We start from the raw sequence: 26,870 nt of genomic DNA on the forward strand, positions 1-26,870 counted from the left end.
TCTTTCTTCCTTGCCAGCATCTTGAACACTACATCTGCCCAAAGAACCTATGTCAGCTGAGGATGACAGTCATACCATAACTTGGATTACTAGGACGCGTCCTCGTCGCGTGGAGTTGTCAAATGGGTGTGCTGCGCGAGCACTAAAACGACTAATTAGCGTCGCCCCGAGCAAAAGAACCGTCACAAACGAGATTGCAGGTAAAGAAATTAGCACGATTTATTAAGCAAAATGCGTAACCAATAACCAAAGGGTATTCGGCAACGTGTCCCTGCTCTAAGATGTACATTTGGTTTAGGAAACACTGCGCTAAAAGGAGCAACACAATTTCATACAAGACTTGGGGGCTGCGGCTGACAGTCGGCAGAGATGCTGAGGAATATGGCGGGATGTAGAGAAGGACCGGAACGCCAGATGTAGAAAAACGCTGGTATGCAAAGCCCATCGAATCAGAGAGGTACAGGGAGTTTGCGCGGCTAGTCGCCGAGAGGCATGCCCTCCAGCTCGTCGAGCAGGCGGCGCCAATTGTCGGCAAGCATCTCCGAGTATTTGACGCGCTCCTGCGCCCAATCCTGGTTCCAACGCGACACATGGAACTGCGTCGTCTGGAAGTAGATGAGCTCGTCGCGGATGCATTCCTTGACGAAGACGGACCGGTTGTGCTGATTGACTATCGACTCCTTGTCCTGCAGAACATGTCAGTGCTGGTGTGGGGAAGGACAAGGGAGCCTTGACATACCTTAATGATGGCCTCCACCACTTTCTCGATTTCACCAGGCTTGACCATGCCCTCGGGTTTGCTGCGGAGATTGGCCAGCTTGGTCTCGTTCGTCTGAATACGTCTCTCAAGGTAGGGAATGTTGTCCTTGTCGAGCCGCTCTCTACGGTCAAACAACTCGCGAACGCTAACAAGCGCATCTCTTTGGCGCTTCAGATCCTCCAAGACACCTTCATCCCAGGCCTTGCTCTCGTCTTCCATAAGACTCTGGCATGTCCTCAAATGTCTGCTCATCGATGTGAGCCCGTCATTAAGCAGAGGCACATCGTTGGTGTCCGTAGCGTAGGTGTCGGCACTGGTCTCGGTAAGGGAGGCGAGAGACATGGCGATACGGGCGTGGTCAGCGGCAACGCCTTCGGTGCGCTTTACCAAACGATCCATGATATTACTGATGTTGATATACAACTCGGCCGACCGCCGGATGCCGGATCGAGTCTTATCGAACAAGGCTTCGAGGGTAGGAGGCAGGGAGTCCTCGAGCCCAGGCGGGAGGACACGTCCAGTGAATTCGTCCTGGACAGAGATGGTGGCTTGCTTGCGCCATACGGAAAGTTCCTGACGCTGTCAGTGTAAGGCGCTGTGGGGTCAAAGTAGCAACTTACAGTAGGTACAGTGAGGAACATGATGGTGAGCTGTTCCTGGCTGAGGATTGGATGGCGGACGAGGGCGTTCAGGAATCTTGCCAAGCCCCTGCGGCGCTTCTCGATGAAGGCGCCATCGTTGGACAAATGGTTTCCATTGACTACGGATATCAGCGACCATCAAAGGTATATGATATAAGACAACTTACCGGCAACACGTTTTGGCGGCAGTAGAGGCAGTACTCTGAAAGGATACCGTTTGTGCAAGCAATCCAGAAGCCATACGAAGTCGCTGTATCGGCGAATGACCTTGCTGCCACGGCGTATGCTGGAAACCTCGTAGTTGTGGTGTTGGAACATAAAGAGACCCTCCTTCTCCGGCATCAAAGTGACGACAACATTTTCCTCGACGCCGGCTCCAGTCCGCCCACTCGTACCGGTCCGTAGTGCGGGCACACTCGGGGTATTTTCAGTCGGCTCACGTTCGCCACCGGCACCGCCAAAGGGACTTGTGACCGGGTTGGAGGTAGGCTCGTTAAAACCGCCTCCCGCGGTGTTGCCATCGAAGAAGCCTCCCCAGCCGCCAGGGGACGTTCCAGTGTTTATACTCTGACGATTGGATGCCGTCTCGGAACCCACGGTCGCAGTTGTATAGGAAGACATGGTCCGGCCGGCAATGGCAGTGCTCGGCGACGTGCCAAAGTTGCCATTGCTGTGTCCATTACCGTTCGCGGCCGGGCGCTGGGGGCTGGCGCCGTTGGGTCTGCTGGGGGATTCAGCAGCAGCGTGGGCATGACCCTTGTGCACATCGGGGGAATTCCATGGGTCGTCGGATTCGGGAAAGTCCATCGGAGGTCGGCGCAGGGTGCTTGGCTTCGGCAGCGATGCAACAGGTTCGGGGGTGGGAGTTTTAGGAGCTTCAGGAGGTACGACAGCAGGCTCGGAGACGGGAGGCATCACCGGAGCAGCAGTCAGGCCGGCAAGCTTGGGGAGTGGAAGGTCTGGTTTAGTGTATTGGCAATTAGCAATGAACCCCACACAGATTGCGCACTGATAAGTCGATAGTCGATAGCTCGGCGGACAGGGGCCGAGATATCGTCATGGAGAAGGCTGGAAGATCTCCGATGGAAAAAGAGAAGGAGAGAGAAAACGTACTTCTGCGTCGCTCATCGACAGTGTCGAGGCTGGTTGTCTCGCCCTCCTGTGCCAAAGCGATGAGAGCCAAGAGGACGTTGAACTCGGCGCGTCCGATGGCGATATCGCCACCTGCAGCGGGCACAACCATAGACATGATCTGCGCCTGCTGGTCAGCTCCGAGACGTGCGGCAGCAAACACCTTGGCGATGCCGCCGGCGTTGACGCGCCCGGCGCTGCCATCGTCGCGCACTACCGTGTCGAAGGTCTCGATGTAGGCATCGGGGACGTCGGATGACGGCAGCAGATTGCGGACGACGTCGGCGCGGGATTGCTGCTTTCTCGGAGTGGGCATGTCCCAAGGCGAGCCTTCAGCACCGGCGAAGTCATCGTCGGTGAAGAGGGAATTAGAACCAGACTTGGACATGGGCTCTTCGTCGAACAATGATCTCGAGGGAGCGGCGGAGGTGTTTGACGGAGACTCCGTTGGCGGTGATGATCCGAAGAGGGACATGTTTGGAGACGTTGAGAGTGTATGTACCAGTTGATAGGTAGGGATTGGTTTAGGTAGTACTGGCAGCTAGCTGTGTACGCCAAAAGAGTTCCCTCCAATGACTGCTGATGAAGGAGCGTCGTAGGACACTCAATGAGCTGCAGGGCCTCGTAATTGATGCGTAATGGAGGATGGATGGTATGGTGCAGGGCGGCAGCACACACCAAAGCACGTCAAGCTTGCCGCGTAAGGTAATAATCGCAATCCGAGGTCCAATCGCTACAACATATGAAGGTCAAGGCTGCGAACGGTGATGGATGATAACAAAAGAGAAGCCAAGGCAAATGCACACGCAGCGCAGCCTCAATTGTTGAAGAAACAGAAGGAAAAATTACAGATGTTGGACTTTCAAACACCAAAAGCAAAAGTAAGCCCGAGGACTTGGTTTTTTTTTCCCTCCTTTGGTCTGGTCTGTTGTTTGGGCGGAAAGGGAGCTGGGGCGGAAGTGTAAAGCTTGAGACACCTTCAAGGCGGGCCGTGACCGTGGACGGGGGAACGCTGACGACAGAAGCCTAAGCCGGAGACGGAGGGCCTGAATCGTTGTCGTCTGTGCCTGACTTGCAGCAGTGGCCCCTACCCAACACAGTACAGTACGGCATCGTAGGGAGCTTCACCTGCCCTGGACACCACGCCGAAGCGGAGCAAAATGTGCCCTGTCGCAGGTGCTGAACATGCGCATCAGAGAGGGGGGCTGGGGACGGACTAGGGGGGAGCTTCCAGACCAGGGCAGGCGGCGTCAGTTTGCAGGTCCCACTGTTTCCACTATGAGTTCGAGCAAGTCATGGCCCCCCCTCCCCCCACACTACTGGAAACGGCCAAGTCGAGGTACACGGTAAGCTGTTTATGTCATCATTCCAATCAGCCCCAATGGTATTGTGCTCACCAGCCACATAATCTGGTTTGTGGCGCAAGTGCAAGGCCTTCGGCGTTTCTTCGCATGATTCCGCGTCTCGCGGCAGCTCCTGCGAGGCTCCATTGGAAATTTTGGAGGCTCGAACCTTGGGCCTTGGGCTGCACCACCACTTCCCAAAGTCTGTCACCAGAGCCACCAACCTCACAATGCCGCCGCGGTTATCCCCATTGCATGTGTCGACATGCTGTAGCCGGGCGCTACGACCTTCGACGAACCCCACGAGCCTCGTCTCCCTCTTTGCTGGTCTCTCCATCGGCGTCCGCAATGCCTCTATTCTCGCCAACCTGAGCGACAACAAGGGAGCTTACAATAAGCGCATCCGAGTCGGTAGAGGTGCCTCAGCCGGTAAGGGCAAGACGTCCGGTCGAGGTCACAAGGGTCAGAAGCAGCATGGCCATGTCAAGCCGTGGTTCCAGGGTGGTCAGACACACTTGATTGTGCAGAAGGGAAGAAAGGGTTTCGACAACAAGTAGGTCTTCTCTTTTGCCTGTCAATTTCTGCCAATTGCTGCCAATTTCTCTCGAGACGACAGCTTTGGGCTTTTTTACTCTGTCGCAGAGGCTAACAGGAAACCAGGCGTGCCCCCGTCATGTCCAAGGTCAACCTCGACAAGCTCCAGGAGTGGATCGATGCCGGCCGACTGGACGCCACGAAGCGCATCACCGTCAAGGAAATCATCGAGTCGGGCCTCATTGGCAGTGTCAAGGACGGCATCAAGCTCCTCGCTCGTGGCAAGGAAGAGCTCCGCCAGCCCGTCGATATCATGGTCTCGCGCGCTTCCGCCTCGGCCATCGACGCAGTTGAGAACGCCGGTGGCAAGATCCTCACGAGATTCTACACCAAGCAGTCCATCAAGCAACTTTTGCGCGGCGAGAGCGAGAACACGGACAAGCCGCTGCCTTACGGAAAGGAGCACGTCGAGCCCATCCTCTCCCAAGCCCGCAGCAAGCCCTTCCAGTACAGACTTCCCGATCCCACAAGCCGTTCCGATATTGAGTACTACCGCGACCCCGCTCACCGCGGATACCTGAGCCATCTGCTCAAGGAGGGCGAATCGCCCAGTTTGTACTTCAAGGTGCCCATCGCGAAGAAGCGTGTGCAGGCTGTGCGGAAGGTGGAGCGCAAGAAGGAGGTTGTCAAGGAGGACCTCCTCTGGTAAAATGGAGCGTGAAGACAGGGGAGGACATAAAAGGAGCTATAGCAGACGATTGTACCATTACTTCCCGGCGATATGTATGTACAGAGATTATGTATACTACCCCATGCAGAAATTCACGCTGGGACTTCTCTCAAGTTTAGCCGTGTTTATTTCATGTTTCCGTCCGATATTGAGGCTCCCCTAGAGTTCCGCTTAGTCCCGCCACGAATTAAGGCAAGGAAGCCAGCACAAAAGGGAGGGGAAAGGGTTTTGTATCAGAGTTCAGCTCAACTTGCTCTTCTCTGTGAACCAACCCCACCCAGCAGCGCCACGGGCAGATCTTGCATATTGCCCGGAGGTTTTCGATAACCCCGAAAGCGTATCCGTATCTTGCAGGACGATTCGTTCTCGTACCCGCGGATGGGCTTTATTCCCATCAGCAAAGCATGAGGATGAGTGTTTGGTCTCGCCCGGTCATCCCTGTTTCTAGAGTCAATTCGACCGGTTTGTTCGAATTCGTGACGTCTACTCGGCGTCTTCACATGTACGGTTTTTGACTTTAAGGTGTTTTAAAAGGCGGCGGGCAGAAACATTTGGATATGGTGTCATTCAACTATGTTTTCTCATTCTGTTCAAACTGTACAACATTGTTCTCCATCATGAATCTAGAGGGGTTTCTTCGGACTGTGGGAGTAGGAGCCATTGTTATCGCAGCTTATAATATTGCTTGGTACATTTTTCCCTTTTTTCAAACCTCAAAGCTCAAAAAATATCTCAAAACCATCAATGGAAAATCCGCCTGGGCATTGGTCACTGGCGCGAGCGATGGAATTGGTAAAGGCCTCGCAAACGAGCTTGCCCACCGGGGATTCAACGTCGTCCTCCACGGGCGCAACGACGTCAAGTTGGAGAAAGTGAGACACGAGCTTGCACTCAAGCACCCCGACCGAGACTTCAGAATCATGGTAGGCGACGCGGGGCTACTAGGTTCCGGTTCGCACCCGTGGGATGTCATGCTGGCTGCATTGGAGGGGCTCAACTTAAGGGTCCTAGTCAACAACGTGGGAGGATGTCCGCCGATGCCGATGATGAGGCGTTTGGACCAGGCTTCTATGGAGGAGATTACGAACAATGTCCACATGAACGCCATGTTCCCGACGTTACTTAATGCCTTGATGATTCCGCGGTTTTCCGGCAGTGCGGAACCTGCGCTCATTATCAATGTTGGATCGGTGTCGGACGGCGGTTGGCCGTTGTTGTCTTTCTATTGCGCCAGCAAATCGTACATCAACGCCATTTCAACTGCCATGGCCAGGGAGCTGGCAATGGACGGCATCAACGTGGAAGTCATGGGCGTCCGTATCGGAGCGGTGGCTACAAAGACAGATCTCATGACACCCGGATTATTCTGGCCCTCAGTGGAGACCATCGCCAATGCCATCTTGGACCGTGTGGGATGCGGACGTTCAGTCCTGGTGCCATACTGGCCGCACCTGGTACAAATGTTGTTTTTGGACTTGGTACCTCTTGTTCTGAGGAACCCACTCTATGGAAAGGTTTTCCGCAGATTAAGGTACGAAGAGAAGAGGATGTTTTCCAAGGGCCAGTAAAGCGGGTGGGCGGCGATCTCGGCGATCTGCTGTATAATATGGGAGGAGGTTCAAGGGCATGTGCCAGGTTTTGGTAGCGAGACACTCTGGGGCAATGGAAAGGTTTGGGCCAGCGGCATCGGATGTCGGCTACGCAAGCACTGACGGGCCGTTTACAAGCTTACACGTGTGTATATCATGGTTATCCACAAAGTTGAAATCATGGTTATCACAAGTAATATAAATCCAGCATCGAAGCGCAAACTCTCGTGCAGATCGCATCTCAAAGCGGCAGCTGGGTCCAGCTGAGAGCAGCTGTTCCCAGACTGCTAGCACTGCCAGGTTTGGGGAGATGACGGGAGCGGGAGGCGTCAGGTTACACGCGCTAAAAAGGGATGCGTCATGTTACGATTGGACCAATATGCCACAATCGGGAGAGGATCGGATAAACAGGAATTGAGCAGGCGACCATTGGACGGAACGCTACGGAGCAACTTAGTACTTTGTACGTACTACAGTGGTAGTTAGTGGGAATAGAAACGTGGCGCAGACATGACAAGCTCAAGGGCAGTAAGGGTAGGTGGAGCTGGGCAGGCAGGACAAGCAAGTGTGCAAGGAAGGCAAGGACAGGCTGGCACAGGATGGGAAGGCAGCTTAATTTTGGCAATCCAATGGAAAAGGAGGGAAGGAAGCCAGGCATGCACCATAGTATGGCATGGAAGGAAGTCTGGAAGCACTTTTCAGACCAAGCCAGTAGCAGGCTTTTCTTTCTCTTCTATTTCGACTGCAGAAATCCAGAATCCAGATTGCCTGAGGAAAGGAGATGCTCCACTTTCTCCTTTCCGCGCGTCTTGGCGGGACGCTTCATCCAATAACACTTGGTGCCTGGACCAACAAGGATCCACTCGACGCCCCCTCGTACCCACTTTGACTTCACTCAATCCATCTGGTTGGCCCCAAGGTCTGTTGCAGTTCCTCGAAAAAGTCCACAGCCACTGCCACCAACTGCCCAGTCTGTAGACGCGAACAGTCTGGACTTCCTGGGACCCAGGCTGGGCAGCAGCGGGAAAGAGTGAGAGAGAGAGAACGAGAGAGAGCAGCGTGCAGTGGCCACACAATCCCCTAATCCCATCTGTCCTGTCCTGTGCCCCCTTCTGCATGACAGTCCCCTATCTCGCTACCCGTCCCCCATTCCCTGTCCCCCGTCCCGGCTCTCCTATCGCCAAAAAATATGCCAACCTAACTTTGTGCTGGTACTGGGCCTTTGTCTCTTTCCGTACCGACCACCTTACTCTTGCTCCCATCTGTGACATCTGTCAGCTTTATTTTTTTTTCTCTCTTTTTTTCCCACACCCCCAAAAAGTTGGTTCCTTTTCCTCACCAACTTATCTCCCTTTCCCACGAACCCCCCCTTCTCCGATCTCGACCTCGACCTCGACCTCGACTTCGACTTCGATTTTCGAGCTCGAACCCCCCGCGATCTGACGACGACATCGACAGCGTTCGGCCGCTTTGCCAGCGCCCCTGCCCTATGTCGCCTGCCGAGAGGTCGCCCAGACACAATTGATATTGGAACTCGGCTCGACTCGTCAGATCTTTGGAGAGTGATAGAGACAGACAGAGTCCTTTGACTTTCTTGTCCCTATCCACACCACTACCTCCCTCTCTCGTCTCCCCCGAGACCACCAACGCGAAGCGTAACAAAGCACAAAGGCGACTGAATCAGTGGTTCCCTTGTCGCTGCCGCTATCGCACCCTCTTCCTTGCCCCCCATACGCCGCTGCCGTGCCGCTGTGCGTGAGGTCTTTCTTTCTACGCATAAGGCTGTCTGAATTTGGTTCGACCCGCCTTTCTTCACTGTCATACTACCTTCGCAAACCCGACGCCTGCTAGAGGGAAACTTCGTCCCTGCCGCTCGTTCACGTCTACTTCGCAATCTGCATTGCCCGCCGCTCAACGTTTCGCTGCTTTCATTAGACACGGCTTTGCTTTTGTTCGCGGTTCGCGTGTCCATCCAAAATCCCTAATCCGCACCTCGCTACCTCATCTCCATCCTTCCCCCCCTTATCTTAAGGCGCCGCCTCGTTAATCGACAAAACACCAAATCCCTTCGCGCCACTCTTGGAGCCACATCAACCCGCACTCCGCCATTGACCTAGATATCGCCTTGCCGCCCGATCTGACCTCTACTTTGAACCACAAACCTGTTTGCGACGATACGCCGCAACCATGGATCTCTTTAGGCGAGCCGTAAAGGCCATCCCGTCGACATCGCCCAAACTTCCTACCGCCGATGAGAAGCCGAGCACAAAGCATGCCCGGCAAAACAGATTCACCTCGCGCCTGGCCTTCTTCAGAAGGCCGCTGCGACTTCGGGGCAACTCGAGCGTTTCCGTTCCCCTCGGCGTGGTCATTCTCTTCCCCCTGATCGTTGTGATCCTTATCCTCGTCTTGTTTGTCAGACATCCCAGTTCCCCTGGCAGGATATTGATGCCCGCCGGCGCCCCTCCGGCCATTAGGTATGTCTGGCGCTCCGCCGCAAGCAATTGACAATAGCTGACGTGATGGCGCGCACAGGAAAATCAGTGAAGAACATGACAAGGTCTTCGTAACCGGATGTCTCGAACCCGACACGAGCAGACCCAGGGCCAACGGTGCCTTTGTTGTCTTGGCCCGCAACAAGGAATTGGACGGCGTTATCCAGTCCATCAAGTCTATTGAGCGTCATTTCAACAGATGGTACCACTACCCCTATGTCTTCCTGAACGACGGCGACTTCAACGAGACCTTTAAGGAGGTTGTCACCAACTACACGTCTGCTCCCGTCGAGTTTGGCAAGGTTGGCCCCGACATGTGGGGCTACCCTGATTGGATTGACCACAAGGTCGCCAAGGAGGGTATCGCCAAGCAGGGTGACGCCGCTGTCATGTACGGTGGCTTGGAGAGCTACCACGCCATGTGTCGTTTCTACTCTGGGTAAGTCGAATGCTGGCAACATGATTTCGGATCGTTACTAATACATGCGATAGATTCTTCTACAAGCATGAGCTCCTTCAGAAGTACGAGTGGTACTGGCGCCTGGAGCCGGAGATCAAGTACTTCTGCGACATCACCTAGTACGTTCTGACCTCTCCTTTGTATCTGACTGACAATACTAACCGAAGCAGTGATCCCTTCTTGGCCATGATCGACGCCAACAAGACCTATGGTTTCACCATTGCTGTCAAGGAACTTCGCGAGACTGTCCCCAACATTTTCAGATACGCCTCTGCCTACAAGCGTCTCAAGGGCCTTAAGTCCAAGGGCTTGTGGGAGATGTTTGTCGACCCCGTCCCCGAGAAGAAGGAGGAGCCCACCGAGCAGACCCCTCTCCCCGAGGAAGTCCTCCGCAGCGACCCTGGCCGCAACGCCGTGCCCGAGATCGACCCCGAGGCCATGGAAGGCGAGACGTACAACATGTGCCACTTCTGGTCCAACTTCGAGATTGCCAGCCTCAAGTGGTTCCGCAGTAAGGAATACGAGGACTTCTTCCAAATGATGGACCGCAGTGGCGGTTTTTGGATGGAACGCGTAAGTCGCCATCAGCATGCATCACGGTCAGACCTAAGCTAATATTTTGTCAGTGGGGTGACGCTCCTATCCATTCCTTGGCGGCCGGCGCCCTCTTGGCCCCTCGTGACATTCACTACTTCCGAGACTTTGGCTACCGACACACCACCATCCAGCACTGCCCCGCCAACGCCCCGGCGCGACAGCTCCCTAGACAAAAGTACCTGGAGAAGACGACGCTGGACGAAAAGAAGCGCATTGAGGAGGACGACTACTGGGAGCACTGGGATGCCGAGAAGGAGAACGGTGTCGGATGCCGCTGCCGATGCGACACGGACATTGTCGACGTTGAGGGCAAGGAGGGATCCTGCCTCGCCGAGTGGGTTGACGTCGCAGGCGGATGGGCCAGCCCGTAATTCCAAGCAACCAAACAGCAACAACAACAAACACATCGCATACGATGTCACGAGTCACGGCCAGCATACACAAACTCTGGCGCCAATTGTTGGGTGGAAAGAGAAAAAACACATCATAAAAAACGGGATTGTATATTGATGAAAGCGGAGACGCTTACGACTCCTTCAACTTTCAGAGGTTGTCTCCATAATGTTGGTGCTCACGCGGGGAGGTGTATCGGCATCGCCAGTATCGGTCTTTGCTCGCACAGTCTTATTTTGGGAGTTATCAGGGTTTCAACGTATTCCGGCCTTTTTGTCCATAATCAGTTTTTTGTCTGTTTTATTTTTTACAACGCACGGGAAACTTGCGAAGCATGAAATAGAGAGGTGGAAAGCTACAGAAACGGTTGTTCTTTTTGGCACGGATTAGGTTCTGGTGCCGGAAAAGAGAATCTACGTTTTTTTTATTATTTTATTGTTTCAACGTTTGTATTGGAAGGATGGGCAGCAGAGCAGAGCAGAAGCAGAAGCAGAAGCAGAGAGCGAAAGAGAAAGAAACGAACCTCCCAAACGGAGACGTGTTTACGCGCGCAAAGGATACCAGCTGAATGGGGATTACAAACAACGAACATGAATGTTTGGGTTCTTTGGAGAGAGAAAAAGAGACGTGTGCTTTCTTCATGTTAGAGTAGCATGCTGGATTGCGGAGGCGGTCCAGCGGAATGGTATATATGCTTTGTCTACGATGTCAGTGAAGTGATGTCCACAACTGTGTTGTTGTTGGTAAGTGAAGCTGAAGTCTGAAATGTAGTCTTTACAGCTATGGTGAGTTGGTGACTTGTGTTATAAGTTCCTCAAAACGACATGGTATCATACTTTACAACTTCGTGAAAGGTTAGCTGGATTGGCTGAATGCATATAGGGTTCCTACGACTTCAAGCTGTTTTCTCTATTTTTGAAAGTACGCTAGATTTACAACTCTATACCAAGATGTTTTCTCAGAATGGTCTACCTCACAGACGACACATCAAGTATAACCATCCCCTCCCCCTCGCCTCCCCCTCATTGCTAGTAACACACAACAACTACCACGAAGGATCCGCCTGATCCGTCACGGCACCGTGACTAGCGTCACCGACAAGCCGGGCATACTTACCCAGCGCGCCCCTCCGCACATGGGGCTTCGGGGCCTTCCACTCGGCCCTCCTCCTCTCGAACTCGGCGTCGTCGACGTCGACGGCGTCGATGCGGTTCGTCTCGGCGTTGATGGTCACCTTGTCGCCGTTGCGCACGAGGGCAATGGGTCCGCCGACGGCCGCCTCGGGGACGACGTGGCCCACGATGAAGCCGTGCGAGGCACCGCTGTACCGCCCGTCCGTCACGAGCGCGACGTTGTCCAGGCCGGCGCCCATGATGGCGGCGCTGGCGCGCAGCTGCTCGGGCATGCCGGGCCCGCCCTTGGGGCCCTCGTAGCGCACGATGAGGACGAGGTTGCCGTCGGAGCGCTTGATGGAGCCCTCGGACAGCGCGACGTCGAGCTCGTGCTCCTTGTCGAAGACGCGGGCGACGCCGGTGAAGGAGAGGCCCTCTTTGCCGGTGATCTTGGCGACGGCGCCGCCCGGGGCGAGGTTGCCGCGGAGGATGCGCAGGTGGCCCGTCTTCTTGATGGGGTCGGAGAGGGGGCGGATGATCTTCTGGTTGGGGTCGAGGGAGGGCCAGTCGGCGACGTTCTCGGCGAGGGTCCTGCCGGTGACGGTCATGATGGAGCCGTCGATGAGGTTGGCGGCGACGAGCATCTTGAGGACGGACGGGGTGCCGCCGACGCGGTAGAGGTCCTCCATGTAGTACTGGCCGGAGGGGGCGAGGTCGGCGAGGAAGGGGATGCGGTTGCTGGTGCGGTCGATGTCGTCGAGGGTCAGGGGCACGTCGGCGGTGTTGGCCATGGCGAGGAAGTGGAGGACGCCGTTGGTGGAGCCGCCGAGGATCATGGTCAGCACGAGGGCGTTCTCGAAGGCGGCGCGCGTCATGAGGTCGCGCGGGCGCAGGTTCTTCTCCATGACGATCTTGATGGCCTCGGCGGCGCGCTCGCACTCGCGCGACTTCTCGGGGGACAGGGCCGGGTACGACGAGGAGCCCGGCAGGGAGAGGCCCATGGCCTCGATGGCCGTCGCCATGGTGTTGGCCGTGTACATGCCGCCGCAGGCTCCCGCGCCGGGGCAGGCGTGCTGCTCAATGTCCTCCATGACGTCGGACGGCGTGCGGCCCTCGGCGCCCGGGTTGCACTTTGCGTGTAGCCTGTCGTAGGTGAAGGCGCCGCGGGCCTCGTAGCAGGTGCTGATGTTGATGGGCTTCTCGAGGAGCTCCGAGTGCCCCTTCATGATGGTGCCGCCATAGATCATGATGAAGGGCCGGTTGTGGCGGGCGGCGGCCATGATGGTGCCGGGCATGTTCTTGTCGCAGCCGGGGATGGAGATGTTGGCGTCGTGGTGCTGGGCGCAGGTGACGGACTCGATACTGTCGGCGATGATTTCACGGGTCTGGAGGGAGAATCGCATGCCTTGATCAGTTAGTAAGTGAAAGCTTGATGGTCATGGTGGTCTGGTGAGAGCTCACCTTCGCCTCCCATTGTGATGGCGTCTGACACGCCGACGGTGTTGAATTGCCATCCGAGCATGCCCTGCCTCTCTACGGCCTTTTTGACGATTCTGCCAAACTCGAGAACTGCGGTGGGTTAGCCAGGAAGGAACATCTTTCGGGTCAATTGGTGAGGTGAAGCTCACGATGTGTGCTGTGTTTGGTGTTAGTCAAACGTCATACATCCATGGGAGGTTAAAAGGCACACATACTTGCAAGGGTTGCCCTCCCACCACACCGTCGCAATACCGACATGCGGCGCATTCTTCATCATGTCGCGGTTCGGCACGCCGGCGCCGTACAACATGGCCTACAATGACTGGTGAGCTCTCTAGTCTCTCAGACACCGCCCCTCGGTCTCGTTCTCTCTCTCTCTCTCTATCTCATCATCGCGTGTGTAACCCCCGCACACCGGGCAGAACCCCGCATGTACCCCAACTCGAAATGAGAGAACAACAATTGTCCGAAGAACAATTGTCCTTGTTATTTTCGCGTACCTGTGCGCCGGGAAAGTCATGTTCCCTCGTGATGGTGTGCGACCACCGGTTCAATGGGCCTCCGGGAGGCAGCTCGGCGAACTGGAGGTAGTCATGGCTGTCCTTGTAGGAGGTGCTGTTGTTATGGCCGTTGGAGGTGGCCTGGCCTGCGCTGTCGCCGTTCATTGCGGAAGAGACTCGCTGTGTGTGCGTTTTGGTGCCAAGATGGCAGTTGCCGTGGGCTCAATTGGGTTCAATATGTGTGGTCTAGTCGAGTGTGATGATGCGGTGAGATGGTCTACGGCCTTTTTGGACAAGGTGTGGGCAAGTAGATAGATGGTGGCTGTGCTGAAGCAGCTTGGATGGATGTACTACGTAGTAGGTAGGGGAGGATGTGTGTCAGAAGAGAGAAAGAAAAGGGAAGAAGAGGTTCGTTCAATGGACAAAACACACAGAAGCGGGGAGAAGGGGAGAGGTGATGGGATGGGATGGGATGACTGGGGTGGGTAGCTGACTTCTTTTGAACCTTGTTTTTTTTCGTACGAGAGAGCAGCACAGAAGCTAGAGCTCTCTCTCTCTCATTCTTTATTCCTTTCTCTTCCCCTCCCCTCCCCAATGACAGCTACCAGAAATCAACAAAATGCGGATAGAGAGCGGGGGCGGGGGGAAGGGAAGAGAGACACATTCAACCGCTGGGACAAGGCGGGTTCACTTGGGGTTAGACCACCGGGGGGGGGGGGGGGGGGGGGGGGGGGGGGGAGGGGACGGGAAACAGTCTGGCGATCCACCGAGCCTCGGGGACAGATCCGCTCGGGAACGACCCCTGGAACCCGGATGACTGCTAATACGCGCGATTCTATTGGGGAGGGCTGCCGACGCGACGAGGCGGCCCCAGAATCGGGTGATTCCACCCTGGATCGGAGGGGAATCGGGGTACTGTCCGCGGGCTGCGAGTGGAGAAAGAGGCCCGTAGCTCATTGACTTTTTATTTTTATTTTTATTTTTTATTTGTCTGCGGATGAATGAGTAATAGGAGGAGGGTCTTGGGTGGAGAGGGTAAAGGTGGGAAGAGACTCCCCCCTCCAGGGACGGGTATAACGGAAAAAGGATTGCGAGGTGATGAATTACGGAAATGGGGGGGGGGGTTTGGAACGGATGTTTGTTCAGCAGGGTGAGCAATCCTATGGAGTGTTGCCAGTATTGATAGCAACGTACATATAGCAACAGTGTCACCAATACCAACCACGGCGTTCTCTCCGACATGTAGTATACGCAGCTTCAGCTACAGCTTCATCGTCATGGTCGACACCGTCAGCAAGAAAGCCGTAAACGAGCTCAGCAACCGAACTGGCTGAGGTTGTTGATTGGACGATATACTCTACTACGTGGGACACGGCTGACGTAGGAGAGAAGGACTTGCATGCTGGTTAGAGAGTAGTGAGTTGAGTATAGTGTAGGGTCACACAAAGATACGACGGCAATGTCTCTGATCTGGTTGCGGATGTGTGTGTGAGTGTGTGTGTGTGTGTGTGTGTGTGTCCCCCATAGTCCTTAGCATAATATGTTTTAGCCATCAAACTAGTGTAGCTTGTAGCTATTGGGGGGAAACGAACCCCTACTCAAACAGTGGCTCCAATCACGGCAGACGTATTTGGCGTTGGTAGCCAATGATTCAGTGCCGGTAAGGCGCATCGCATTGCATCCTCGTGCCTCGATCTTGGTGGTGATGTGCGGGGGTTGCAATCGTAGGGTAAATACCTTTTTATTGTATTTTTTCTTTTCTTTTCTTTCCTTTTTTCCCCCGACTTTCCACTGTCATTATCAAGGGGTATACTATGCCGTAGTAGACGACAAAAAGCTGAGCCGCCATCGGCCAAAAAACCATGCCATGTCCCGTCCGACAGCGGAACCAATCCGGGTTCCCCAGCTTTTCCTGGCCCGAGGGACGGAACACAAGACTCGGTTCGTAACTCGGTCGTTGGCGGTCCGATCTTCGGGGTCCATTCATACGAGCTCATCCGTCCATTCTGCCTTTTGTTTTTTTTTTTGCCTCGACGGAGTCTCCGCCTCACACACACTCACACACACTCTCTTTCTGTCGTCTTGTTCCCCGCATCTCCAACAATAGCTAGACAGCCGAGCTCTGTCTGGCGGGGGTTGGTAAGGGGGTGAGACGGGGGCGTGGAGGAATGATGTGATGCAACGGTCTCTCCCACAGCAGCAGAAGCAGCACGCAGCCATCTATTTACATACTATCCGGTTATATTCTCCCCCCCCTTTGCCGGACGAATTACGTGCCATTCGCGCGGAAAGAGTGTGCTTTAATGCGGCGTGTAGTTTTTTTTACTCCGTCTACTCCATTGGTATCACGTCCCACGCACCGCCCGAGGCCCAGTCATCGTCACCCAAGACCGACGACCTCGCTTCGTCTGTAACCCTATCGTACACCCCCTCCCCATCATGGCCCAATTCCCCCAGACCCCTTAGAGGGGGTTTGGAAGAAACATGACCCTCGCCAAGACACCTTTTGAGTGTTGCGTAAGGAATAGGGTTGGGTTTGAGGGGACCATAAAGCTGAGCTGAGTGCTACGATGAACGGGATGGGATGACTAAAAAAAAAAAAAAAAAAAAAAAAAAGGCTGTATTTTGACTCTGTTTGGATCGACGGGGGGACCAGATACACCGGGGGTGTCGCAGTGTGAAGTCATGGGGAGTAAGTAAGTAGGGAAAAGGGGTGTTCATCTGGCCTCCATCACCTTTCGTCCGAGCTATCCGTCCATCTCTTGTATGATGTATGAGTGTATGTGAGCGTGTTTGTTTTCTCATTATTATTGTATTTTCTCAAAGTTCTTCCGTGTCCTTTTCCACGTCCATTCACTTTTTCCCGTGTTTCAAAAGTCCAGACGATGGCGCAGCCCATTACGAAGCCCCCCATCCCCTCTTCGGTTCTCCTGACAAACGTCTTCAGGGACAATGCTTGGCGGTCGTGTGTTCCAACAAGCCCAAAACCATTTATGCTTCAAGACATTGGGAGAAAAAGAAGGTTTTTGGGGGTCGTGGAGGGGGGGGGGGGGGGGGGGGGGGGGTGGCGTGCCGTCGTGATGGGTTTGGTGTGGTGGTGGTCTGAGTTTTTTTTTTTTTTTTTTTTTTTGGGTCTTGAGTTGGACGGACACCTTGGACGGGAATTGACCGAGACGACACACAGTAACAACAGGTGCGTAAAACTATGCTGCGATGGTCTGGATAGAGAGACGGACGAGGTTGTATACTCTCGGATTCGCCTCGTCTGATTTCTTCATCTTGGATCGTCGTTACTCAAAACCATACTCACTCTCTGTTTCTGCACATACACACACACACCCCCCACATTTTCTCCATGGCTTGTTTCTCACCAACTCGCCACCATCAACTCTACACACCACAAACACCACCTTTAGACATACTCAAAGATACGTCACATTTGTCTTGAATATAGACCGTCAAAGCAGCCATCTCCACGGGAACAATTGCCGATGTAGCCGCATGCCTTAAGCCCGTTTGACGTGTCGACGTTGAAGCAACACCTGCAACTTCCCCATCATAGCACACACACACACACACCTTTCGGTGTCAACATCGACACCGAATCCGATCTGAATTCATCATTCGCCAGCTCAAGATAGTAACAGTGACAGTGACAGTGACAGTGACAGTGACGCTGACAGACAGACAGACAGACAGACAGACCACATCGTCGTCCAGGCGCTGGAAGGATCAGGTGTCAAACGCCACGCTTTAGACAGTACAGGGACTTGCGCAATGTGATCATCACCATCATCACACAATCATCTCTCCTAATCACCACCGCCATGGCTCTCGCTTAGCTTCACTAGACGTAGCATCACTGTAACACCCAAGTGAGGAGGAGGCAAAAAAACAGCATGAAGCGTTTCCCAAAAACTCTGATTCTTTCAATTCGCCGTTTTGGAGAAAAAAATATCAAGAAAAAAAAATAGCAATCGTCGTCTGCATGATAGTTCCCTCAGCGGACCCCGGCTGGGCCGTTCTAGTGTACAAAAAACTCGCGCCATACGATTGTGGTCACAAAAAGCCACTCATGTGAGGAGTGTGTGCTGTGTGTGTGTATGTGTGTGTCATCACTTCATTTCTGCGAATGGGTGTTTGTGGAAAAGATGCCTCCCCCAAGATGAAAGAAGTGTCAAAATGCCTCCGCACTGCTGCCACATGCCATGCCAGCCTCGTCCCCTCCATCCCCAAATCTCCCCCTAAGCTTTCCTCGCGTGAGTCGCCGTTGTCGGTTTGTGACTCAAAGTTGCCCGTAAAACGGAACATGAAAAAGAAATGAAAAAGAGTCTTTTCCCCCATTCCGCAGATCGTCCATCACATTCCCTGCGCCGGATATCAACCATCCCCAACAGCCTCCCTCTGGTCGTATGTGTTCATGTACGGATGTGTTGAAAAAAAAAAAAAAAGTCGGAAAGAAGACGGCGGAAAAAACGGCGAATCAAAAAAAAAAAAAAAATTGACCAAAAGACAAAGAAAATTCAAATCTCTTCGAAAGAGCAGCCGACAGAAGTGAATAAACAGGGCTGTGGCTCGATGCTGTAGTCTCCTTGTGCTCACATCAGGAAGAAGCAGAACCTCAAGCAAGAATCAGACACAAAAGGTATGAAGTAATACACTGGTAGAAGTGAAAAGAGAGCTGGGCTGGTGTAAGCCCTTATCGTGTGGTCGGTTTAGCCGTTTTTAGGCTCCGACTCTCTCTTCCTCCATGCGCCTTACCAGCTCGCGCTCACGGGGCGAGCGCGGGTTGGCGTCGATGCCGAGAATCGCAGAGATGCGAGTCTTATCTTGGGGCTTGCCGTAGGTATCACGGTCCATGTTGTCCGGGCTGGAAGTGGGCGTGATGGGCGTGCTAGCTTGGTTGCAGCAGGAGCCGTTCTTCCACGCCTGCTCGAGGACGACGGGGTTGGCGCCCGGGCCGTAGTCGTTGGCGACGGCGGCCCAGAATGAGGCACGGTGGGCAGTGTAGACGGATTGGAGACGGTTCATATCAACGTGTTGGTGGGTGGTGGCAGCTTGCTGGGTGGGGGAGTGAGCACACTCCAGACGCAGAGGTGGCGTCATGGGGAGGCTGCCAGACATGGACTGGAAAGAGGCCGAGGGGAGGGCCGCGCTGTGAGGCTCCGGGAGGGGGGTGGGATAACCACGGGAAGGAGAAGAGGTGCGGGGCGGCAGGGTCATGCAGACCGGCTTGGGGAGGATGGCAGGAAGACGCGGGGAGGCGACATTGCCCATGATGCTAGGAAGTTGCATGGGACCAGGCGAGATGGGGGCGAAGCTTCCCGAGCTGCCTGGCGGCGAGACAGAGCGAGGAGTCGACTCTCGGATCGGGGAAGGCATCGTGGCCTGCATGACGGGGGAATGGTTGGCCGAAGAGCCAGAAGACACTGAAGTCGTGCGCTGCTTGCGGCGGTTGCTGCCGTGGCTAAGCTGATGGTAGTGCAGGCGGCAAGCCAGCTCAGTCTTCTTCAAATGAGCGGCGATGTGCTTGTAAGGCATCTTCTGGAGACGGGTCTGGAGGAGATAGACTTCCTGTTTGTTGTGTTAGAGACATATGATCCTTCAAGCCCGAAACGAGACGCTTGGAGCACACAGCCACAGGGGGGGGTTGGTTTTGTGGATTGTGAAATAAGTTGGTGACACGTACCTCGTCCTCGCTCCATGCTCGGCCTCCTCCAGTCGAAGCCGCCTTGCGGCTCTTGGTAACGCCGTACTCGTGACGGTCCATGGCATCAGAAGTGGGAGTGTAAGTGGTGGTGTGGGGTGCAAGTTGCATCGTGGGAGACATTGTTTTCCTCGTAAAATCGTTTCCGGGTAATGGTTGTTTTGAAAGTGAAGCTCTTCAAGAAGGCTTGTGGAGATTGGTTTCACTTGGAAAGAATCTGTTGAAATCTTCGCGCGTCTTCGCGTCGTCCTGGAAGCTGGGTTTGTAAGAAGGAGGCAGAAACTTGCTGCCGACGAATCGAAAGGTATAAATCGGGTGGTTGAAAAGGTTTTGAAGGGATTCCCAGGCCAGAAGCTCGTGACAACGAAGTCGGCTTTGTGCAGATCCGTCAAGGAGAGGAAACGGATAAGCTTTGGTTGAAAGGCGGAGGGGCGCGCGAAAGGGACCCAAAGAAGAAGTGAAGTCGTTCGTTTGAATAAACCGGATAGGTCAAGTATATTGACAAAAAAAGGTGGTGTTCAAGAAGCGTAGTCAAATGAGTGTGTGCAGCCAAGCCAGTTGGACAATGAAGGAAAGTAAAACCCTAGCTGCGGGAGAAGAAAAGAAGGACACGCAACTGCGCTTCAAGAAGACGAAAAAAGGGATGTTGATGATAACCCAAGGTAGAGAGAGAAAGTAAACAGGTGGAATGGGAAGAGATCGAGACGGGGGGAGAGGGGAGGATAAAGTAATAATGCAGCCCTCTCCGCCGTTGGTGGTGGTGGTGGTGGTCCCGTCTCGTCTGGCAACTGGCAGGGACAAAAAAAAAAAAAAAAGAGACAAGCATTAGACACACCACACTCCTCTCGTGGAGTGCGTACTATGCAAGGTACTGTAGGTACGAGGGTACCAAGTGTAGGAGAGGCAGGCCTGGCCCTACCCACTCGCACACTCCCCAAAAGAGAAGAGAGAGCGGGCGGGCGGGCATGGCAAACATTGCCTCATGATGTTCGGGCGCTGGTACATCCATGGGCAGGGGTCTAGCACACCGTCAAGTCTAGCCCTGTTGCAGATATTCAGCAGTGATGCCAGCAGACCCTGGAGAAGATGGGGTGGATGTGACAGAATTAGCAGAGCATAACGTTTGGTCTGATCCGTCGGCCTGCTGCCATCCCCATTTTCCCTCTGTCGAGGAACACCAGACACGCCCAGCACGCTTGTGCAAGCCACACCCTGTCCGGGCCACACCCCTGTTCGAGGCAGAAAGAGGAGACGAGGAACCCAGACCCAAGACGAAGACCGGACATGGGTGCGAGATTATGGATCCGGTGAGAGACGAACGTGCGTCTCAAATTGGCGGCGGTGATGATGGATTGAGAAGTGAGCAGCCACCCGAGCCGGGTTGTCATTGTATGTGGACGACTGCCCACCACCGAAAACGTAGCCCTTTTCGGAGCCTCGGGTGCAAATTGAAAGCATAGACCAAGTTTGCCAATTCTCCGGGGCCCCGTTGACGATGTGAAAACGAGAATAGGGAGAGAGACACAGGCCGGGGCGTTACCAAGAACAGACAAGAGGAGGCTCTGGGTGAACCCCAAGGACATGGGAAGAGGAGAGACAGAAAAGAGAGATGGAGAGCGCCACCAAATCCGCTCCGCGTACCGTAGCACCCCGCTTGCCCAAATGAGGCGTGTCTCGCCTCCAGTTTGTTTCCTTCCTTTCTTTTTTTTTCTTTTTTTCTTCCGTGGGTTGAGCGACTCCTGCGGCTAACCACCTTGTCTGAGAGTCCGCTGAGGGACCCTCCAGGACAGATTTGATCAGAGCCTCAAATGGATACCAAAGTTCAGGTTTGCAAACATCTTGATTACCCACCGGCCGGTTTTGGTTTCGGTCACGGCACATGGCCAGTGGATCTTGTTCATGACTGATGGACAGAAAGTCTTTTTTTGCAGTTGCTGCCGAGCAGGTGGCAGGCGGCTGAGCCGCAAACCGCATTGTGTAGATGGGGGCGGAACATATTGGGATGGCGTGGCATTGGCATGGCATCGCCGAACAATGTTTGGCAGGGCATTCTTGACTCAAGAACAAACCATAGTGGGCGAAACGACACCGTCACGCTGGGTCGGATGACTCTCGCAACAAGGAGGACAATGTTACTATTTGCGGCCGACGTCTGGTCTCAAGTCGCGATAAGCATACGTTTGCTCGGCGTCGATCTCGCGAAGGACGTATTGATGAGGGAAGGGGAGGGCTGTCGAGGTGATGATACCGTGGAGTCGTGAAGAAACCGAGGTCTGCCAGGATGGGTATAGAAAGAAAGATACGGTGTGCGTAGTAGTGTACGGAGACAAACCGTAGGGGAGGTTTGCGGGTACACGTTGCATACATTCGCGGCATATGCCCGTTCGAGCTAAGAACGGGGTACCATGTAGGTTTCCTAGTAGAGATGGTGATGCTGGTGGGATTGAGAACTGAACGGAAGTTGGTGCGTGCGGTACGATGCGATACGGTAGCAGAGAGGAGGAGGGGGACGGTTGGCTCGGCGTCGCCAGCTTTTGGTGGTGCAGCTTGGCCCATGCTTCTTCTTCATCTTCTTCATCTTCTTTTTGCTGCTCGTGCTCCTGCTGGTGCAGTAGTAGCCATTGCGGAGACAGTGTTTAGAGGGGGAAGAAAAAGAAAAGAAAAGAAAAGGTCGTCATCATCGTCAGTGTCGTCTGTCTTTGCTCAATGTGCTCGTTCGTGTCTGAAGGTTGTGTGAGGATGTCTGTCTGACGTTTGACGGCGGGGTCAAGCAATGGACGGTACGTGTTACAGAGGCGCGCCGAGGGCTATCATTGGCCGATTTTCGCGATTGCCCCTGAGCCTTCCCTGCAGCTGTGCGCAAAAGGGCAAGGGCAGACAGGGAAGGCTAGTCCAGATCGGGCCTAGTCAGGAACGGTCAAGTGCGGTGGCCCCAGTCAGCCTCGCAACCGCTAAGAATGGTAGGCACGTAGAGTACGTATCGTGGTATCGCAGCGAGAGAAGGTAGCAGGGAAGAGGGAAGGATGAGCAGAGAAAGAGCCCCATATTTGAGCCACAGGTCGATGAACACCGGTGCGGCGGGGCCGAGAACCCCTGTCGGTGTCGTGGCCGTCGCACCGTAAAGAGCCTCCAAAAAGGGAATCAGCGCCTGTGCTACTATGCCAGAAGCATGCTGGTGCTGGGCATTAACAGCCGCCCATTATCAGTTTCCAACCCAGCTGTTTGGTTTGAAGTCTAGCCCCCTTCTCTTGTGCTACAAGGCGCTATACCATGTGCGGTAGCTTCGTCGGTATCGCCAAGTGCTATAGCACTAGCTATCAAGTAGGCAATCTACTACTAGTAAGAGTGTCCTGTCGGGTCAAGGATAGGGTAGGGTAGGTCGAGTGAGATGAGTGTCTGATCTACCTTGACCGCCGCCTTTCAGTGACGGACGCCTCCAGGGCATGGCACTGGCATTGGCATCGAAACATGAGGCTGTTTCTTGTTCGTCCCTCTCTGACGGCGCCTCGGCATCTGCGCTCTGAGACTAACAATTCTCAGGCTGATTGGGGGCCACACTCACACACTGTCCTCCATCTTTCTGTTGGTAACGGGCATAACGGCATGTTTGTCGATATTGACTGGCCTCCATTAGCCACAGCAGCGTTAAACCTTGAAAACGCATGGCCCCCTCTTCCCTTCTCTTTGTCCAAGTTCGTCCATCCCATCCATGGATATACAACCTTCACTACGTAGTATATAGCGTTTAGGCGTCATTAAGTCCCCGTACCTTATGTGAGGCCCTATCATCGACCTGAATAAACAACGGTGTGCCTATTCATAACAAATTTTTGATCAAGTATCCTTTTTTAAACCCTCACGCCACATGCATATGCAGCACATATTAATCATTGTAGACAAGAAACACATGCCCGCTGCCTGATAATCTGTTCCCCCCGCTTTCCTTTCCATCCCCATGACCACCGAGGCACACCAAACATCAAGACCACACCATTTTCCGCCAAGATGTGGAGAGGGCAATAAAAACGCTTCACCTGTTTTCGTAACAACAGCACAATTAAAGGATAGTCGGTTTCTCCCTCTGTCCCTCCCAAAATCTCCAGGGGGGTCTTCCTACTGGGCTGCCGGGCTGGCATCAATCAAGGATCCCCAGGCACGTCCCTAGTGAGTTGCGGCCCTGGGCCCACGTCCCTTGAAACTCGCTAGCGAGCAGATGCAATTTCACCCACGTATCAGCCTTTTCCCTCTTGGTCTCCCTTCACAATGTTACAACGGTGGCCCCTGCTTCACTTCGGTACGTAGTCTCCGTTCTTCTCCACATCTGCGCTAATTCAGCCACTCACGTTATTGGATCTGCTGCCCACAGTCATGAAAGTGCCCCACCCTTCCTTTTGCTTCTCTTTCTGCCCACGCCCGTTACAACTTCAACTCCTCCACCATCACCTACCTATACCCTACTCTCTATCCGTACCTCTCTCTCTCTTTGTTCCTCTTCAACGCCAAACGTTCTCACTATAACGGCGAACAGACAGCCGGCCACCCCTCCCCTCAGCGGACGGGATGAACATGGATAATGAGAAACAACAGAGGGGCCCTAATGCAGGAAACCTTATTTGTTTCTCACAAGATCTCTGCTGAATCTGAATCTGGCTCGGACTCGACTAACGGGGTCGGTTTTTTCCCTTTCCAGCTCTTACTCCTCCCCCCCTCTCCCCTCGAAATGGAACATAACCAAACCCCCTCTCTCCCTCAGGTGTCCCCGTCGTGAACCCTTCAGTTAGTCATTGTTATCATCATCAGCATCACCCGCGCCAGTCTCATGGTTCGAAAATTGGAATCGCTGGGGAGGGGGGGAGGGGTCAACAGAGGAAAAGCGTCTGAGTGTCCCTAAGTCAAGAAGTCTGAGCCAATCCTTGGTGTCGGGTCTCCTCACCATGCTTCACCCTTCCACCCTCGCTTTTTAGTCAAACTTTTCGTCTGACCTTTTCGCCCTGGCTGTCAAACCGGTCTGATGGTGCGCTGCCTAACCTGACAGACGGGTCCCCTTGAGTCAGAACTGCTGGCTGCCATCCATCACAGATCTCACTTTTAGGACTCTATCTCGTACACCTACGGAAACATTGTTGGTCGCCAGTGGCCACTCGACGGAAACAGGCCGTTCCTGGAATGACTTGCCCCAAAATAAATGAAAATAAAATCAAAATAGAGTGGAATTATAGCACTCAAGAGAGGCGATGAAGATCCAAACACTTTACACAGCCCAACGGCATTTTACCGCCCCCAATTTCCCCGTGGCCAAGCTCCCTAACTTGACGCGTCCACTGCGGGTACACAGGTACCGCCACCCAAAGATTTGCCCGCCCGCCCGTCCGCCCGCTACTAGGCTGCTAAAGCTGCTAGGCTTCTTCTCAACCAACTACCAACCCCCCAACTCTCCAAAGCCCGATCGCTCTCATGCCTGCTGCAAAGCCACACACCGCTGACCTCAGTAGCAAACCATGATTAATTATCTCAGGCTCAAATGCACACCCCCGGCATATGTTTGATCCCGTCATTCATCTAGTGTCAAAACGTGCAAGTTGCAACCAAACCCAGGGTTGCCCTACCAGTCGACTTGCCCCAACAAGGCCCCCGGCTTGTGAGAGGCTCCGGCCAAGAAAGGCCAGAAACGATGAGGATCTTGCCCCCTTCTTGACCACCAAGACAAGAGAGTAACACATACGGGGCGGAAGGGCCATCATCCGGGCCATCAACCAGCAATAAGCTCTTTGCCAACCGCCTCAACTCGAACCCCTCAGCAGACCTTGGGGGGATCGTAAGGGATCGCCCATCACCCGTGGAAAGTCGTTGAGCGCCCGCGGCCAGGTCTGTTCCGGCTTAAGGATGCAGCTGGCTGCAGGTTATGTAACTATTAGTCTCCGAATCCGTTGGGTGAACGTCAAAACGTCACGGCCCCCTGCCTGTCACTCTGCCATCTCATCTCCCCCTACCGGTGATGGGTAGTGATGATCATCGGAAAGCCCATGAACCGAATGATAACGGGTGGCATAAATTGCATGTGGTTGGTGGAAATGCGATGCCTGGCCAGGCGGGACGAGGGCGGAAAAAGAGAGAAGAGAGAAAGACAAAAAAAAAAAAAACTAACGGCAAAAAAGGTCACGGCATTGATCGCAACGTCTGGGTCGGATTCGTATCAAAGATCCGCCTAGCAAACCTGGTGCTGGGACCGTACCAGACTCGACTAGATGAACCGACAAGCCCGGTTCCTTGACAGAAGCTTGGCAACAGTGTGTTTTTTTTTTCATCAATTTTTTTTTTCGTCTGATCTCACGAGCGATGGATTTCAGGCGACTCCACACTAACGCCAACGAGGGCTTACAGTAATGATGGCCGTCCGCTGAAGGACGGGAGATGCCCACTGCGAAATTACAGGTTCCCGGCATCGACGGTGTCCGCTCCAGAAGCCGCCCCATCCCCAAGACCTTGGGAATTACCAAGCTTGCCATACAATGACATGTGAGAAACTTACACATGTGGTGATCGTCGCCTAATTGCGTGGACCATTTCACAGTCATTTCTGGTTCTTCAATGTCCGAAGAGCCGGAAAACTGACTACAATGTCCGTGAAGTGGGCTGGGGCTCCCTTTCGTTCGGCCGAGAATGGATGGTGTGCTACGCCCCCAGCCTTGTGGGGTCTGGATCTGTACAGCGTCAGGGCGGTCCTTGCGAATAGCTCCCTTATTTCGCTATACCACGGATTCCGAATGAGAAGCAGATGAGGTCCAAAAAAAGGGGGCTCAGCCGTGAGAGAAGAATTGCGACGGAAACTTTCAACGGTCGTCCCAAAGCGAGGAGCTGTCTCTGTTCTCAGTTCCCGCTTGTTTTTTATTTTATTTTTTATTTTATTTTAGTTTCGCCACGGATCAACGTTGGGTGGATCATCTGGTCGTCTCACTACTCGCATTAAATCCCCCATCATCCAATGTGTTTTTCCCCTCCTCTCCCTCTGTGAACGAACATTGGGCAGAAAAAGAACAACATCAACGGGTCAAGAACAAAACCAGTTGCGACGGGCACTGACCAACGTTCCGATTCACGGCCTGACCGAGCCCGGGGTTACCATGCACACCGTCCGTCTCTATCTGTCCTATCTCCCACGTTGTACGCGTCCTTCCCCCTCTTACTCTCTCACTCTCGAGCGCCTTTCAACGCTGCAGAACCGCGAAGTCTCAAACACTTCGTGCCGGAACCCTGCGACTCGTTCCGTTTCAGTGCCGGGATGCATCATCGTGAGAGCTTCCCGAGTGAGGCATGAACTCTGTTCATGTTCGGAACGAACGGGCAAGGTCTAGCGAGGGAACAGAGGACATGGTGTCACAAAGTCTCGCCTTGGCTGGCC

The 26,870-nt window shown here is 54.0% G+C and overlaps 6 protein-coding genes across 6 annotated transcripts; 3 read left to right on the forward strand and 3 right to left on the reverse strand.

Moving 5' to 3' along the window:
• Window positions 1-476: 476 nt before the first annotated feature.
• Window positions 477-3,007, reverse strand: CTRU02_214244 (sorting nexin mvp1; the record flags this gene model as incomplete). Its single annotated transcript, XM_070206214.1, has 5 exons — window positions 477-686; window positions 740-1,333; window positions 1,381-1,520; window positions 1,569-2,360; window positions 2,515-3,007. The coding sequence occupies 5 exons, from the start codon at window positions 3,005-3,007 to the stop codon at window positions 477-479; spliced, it is 2,229 nt and encodes a 742-aa protein (XP_070060246.1).
• Window positions 3,008-4,105: 1,098 nt separating this feature from the next.
• On the forward strand, window positions 4,106-5,118 carry CTRU02_214245 (mitochondrial 54S ribosomal protein uL15m; the record flags this gene model as incomplete). The annotated part of the gene is made up of 2 exons (XM_036729557.1): window positions 4,106-4,428; window positions 4,536-5,118. 2 exons carry the CDS (start codon window positions 4,106-4,108, stop codon window positions 5,116-5,118), a joined length of 906 nt encoding a protein of 301 aa, XP_036578728.1.
• A 578-nt stretch (window positions 5,119-5,696) lies between these two features.
• CTRU02_214246 (short chain dehydrogenase) lies at window positions 5,697-6,707 on the forward strand (the record flags this gene model as incomplete). The annotated part of the gene is made up of 1 exon (XM_036729558.1): window positions 5,697-6,707. The coding sequence occupies one exon, from the start codon at window positions 5,697-5,699 to the stop codon at window positions 6,705-6,707; it is 1,011 nt and encodes a 336-aa protein (XP_036578729.1).
• A 2,208-nt stretch (window positions 6,708-8,915) lies between these two features.
• Window positions 8,916-10,651, forward strand: CTRU02_214247 (alpha-mannosyltransferase; the record flags this gene model as incomplete). Its single annotated transcript, XM_036729559.1, has 5 exons — window positions 8,916-9,205; window positions 9,264-9,662; window positions 9,716-9,802; window positions 9,854-10,256; window positions 10,310-10,651. 5 exons carry the CDS (start codon window positions 8,916-8,918, stop codon window positions 10,649-10,651), a joined length of 1,521 nt encoding a protein of 506 aa, XP_036578730.1.
• A 1,067-nt stretch (window positions 10,652-11,718) lies between these two features.
• On the reverse strand, window positions 11,719-13,929 carry CTRU02_214248 (dihydroxy-acid dehydratase; the record flags this gene model as incomplete). Its single annotated transcript, XM_036729560.1, has 4 exons — window positions 11,719-13,190; window positions 13,247-13,364; window positions 13,455-13,577; window positions 13,765-13,929. The coding sequence occupies 4 exons, from the start codon at window positions 13,927-13,929 to the stop codon at window positions 11,719-11,721; spliced, it is 1,878 nt and encodes a 625-aa protein (XP_036578731.1).
• Window positions 13,930-18,489: 4,560 nt separating this feature from the next.
• CTRU02_214249 (uncharacterized protein) lies at window positions 18,490-19,594 on the reverse strand (the record flags this gene model as incomplete). Its single annotated transcript, XM_036729561.1, has 2 exons — window positions 18,490-19,338; window positions 19,454-19,594. 2 exons carry the CDS (start codon window positions 19,592-19,594, stop codon window positions 18,490-18,492), a joined length of 990 nt encoding a protein of 329 aa, XP_036578732.1.
• Between the last annotated feature and the right edge of the window lie 7,276 nt (window positions 19,595-26,870).

Source organism: Colletotrichum truncatum, assembly GCF_014235925.2.
Source record: "Colletotrichum truncatum strain CMES1059 chromosome Unknown Contig_0010, whole genome shotgun sequence".
NCBI lineage: Eukaryota > Fungi > Ascomycota > Sordariomycetes > Glomerellales > Glomerellaceae > Colletotrichum > Colletotrichum truncatum.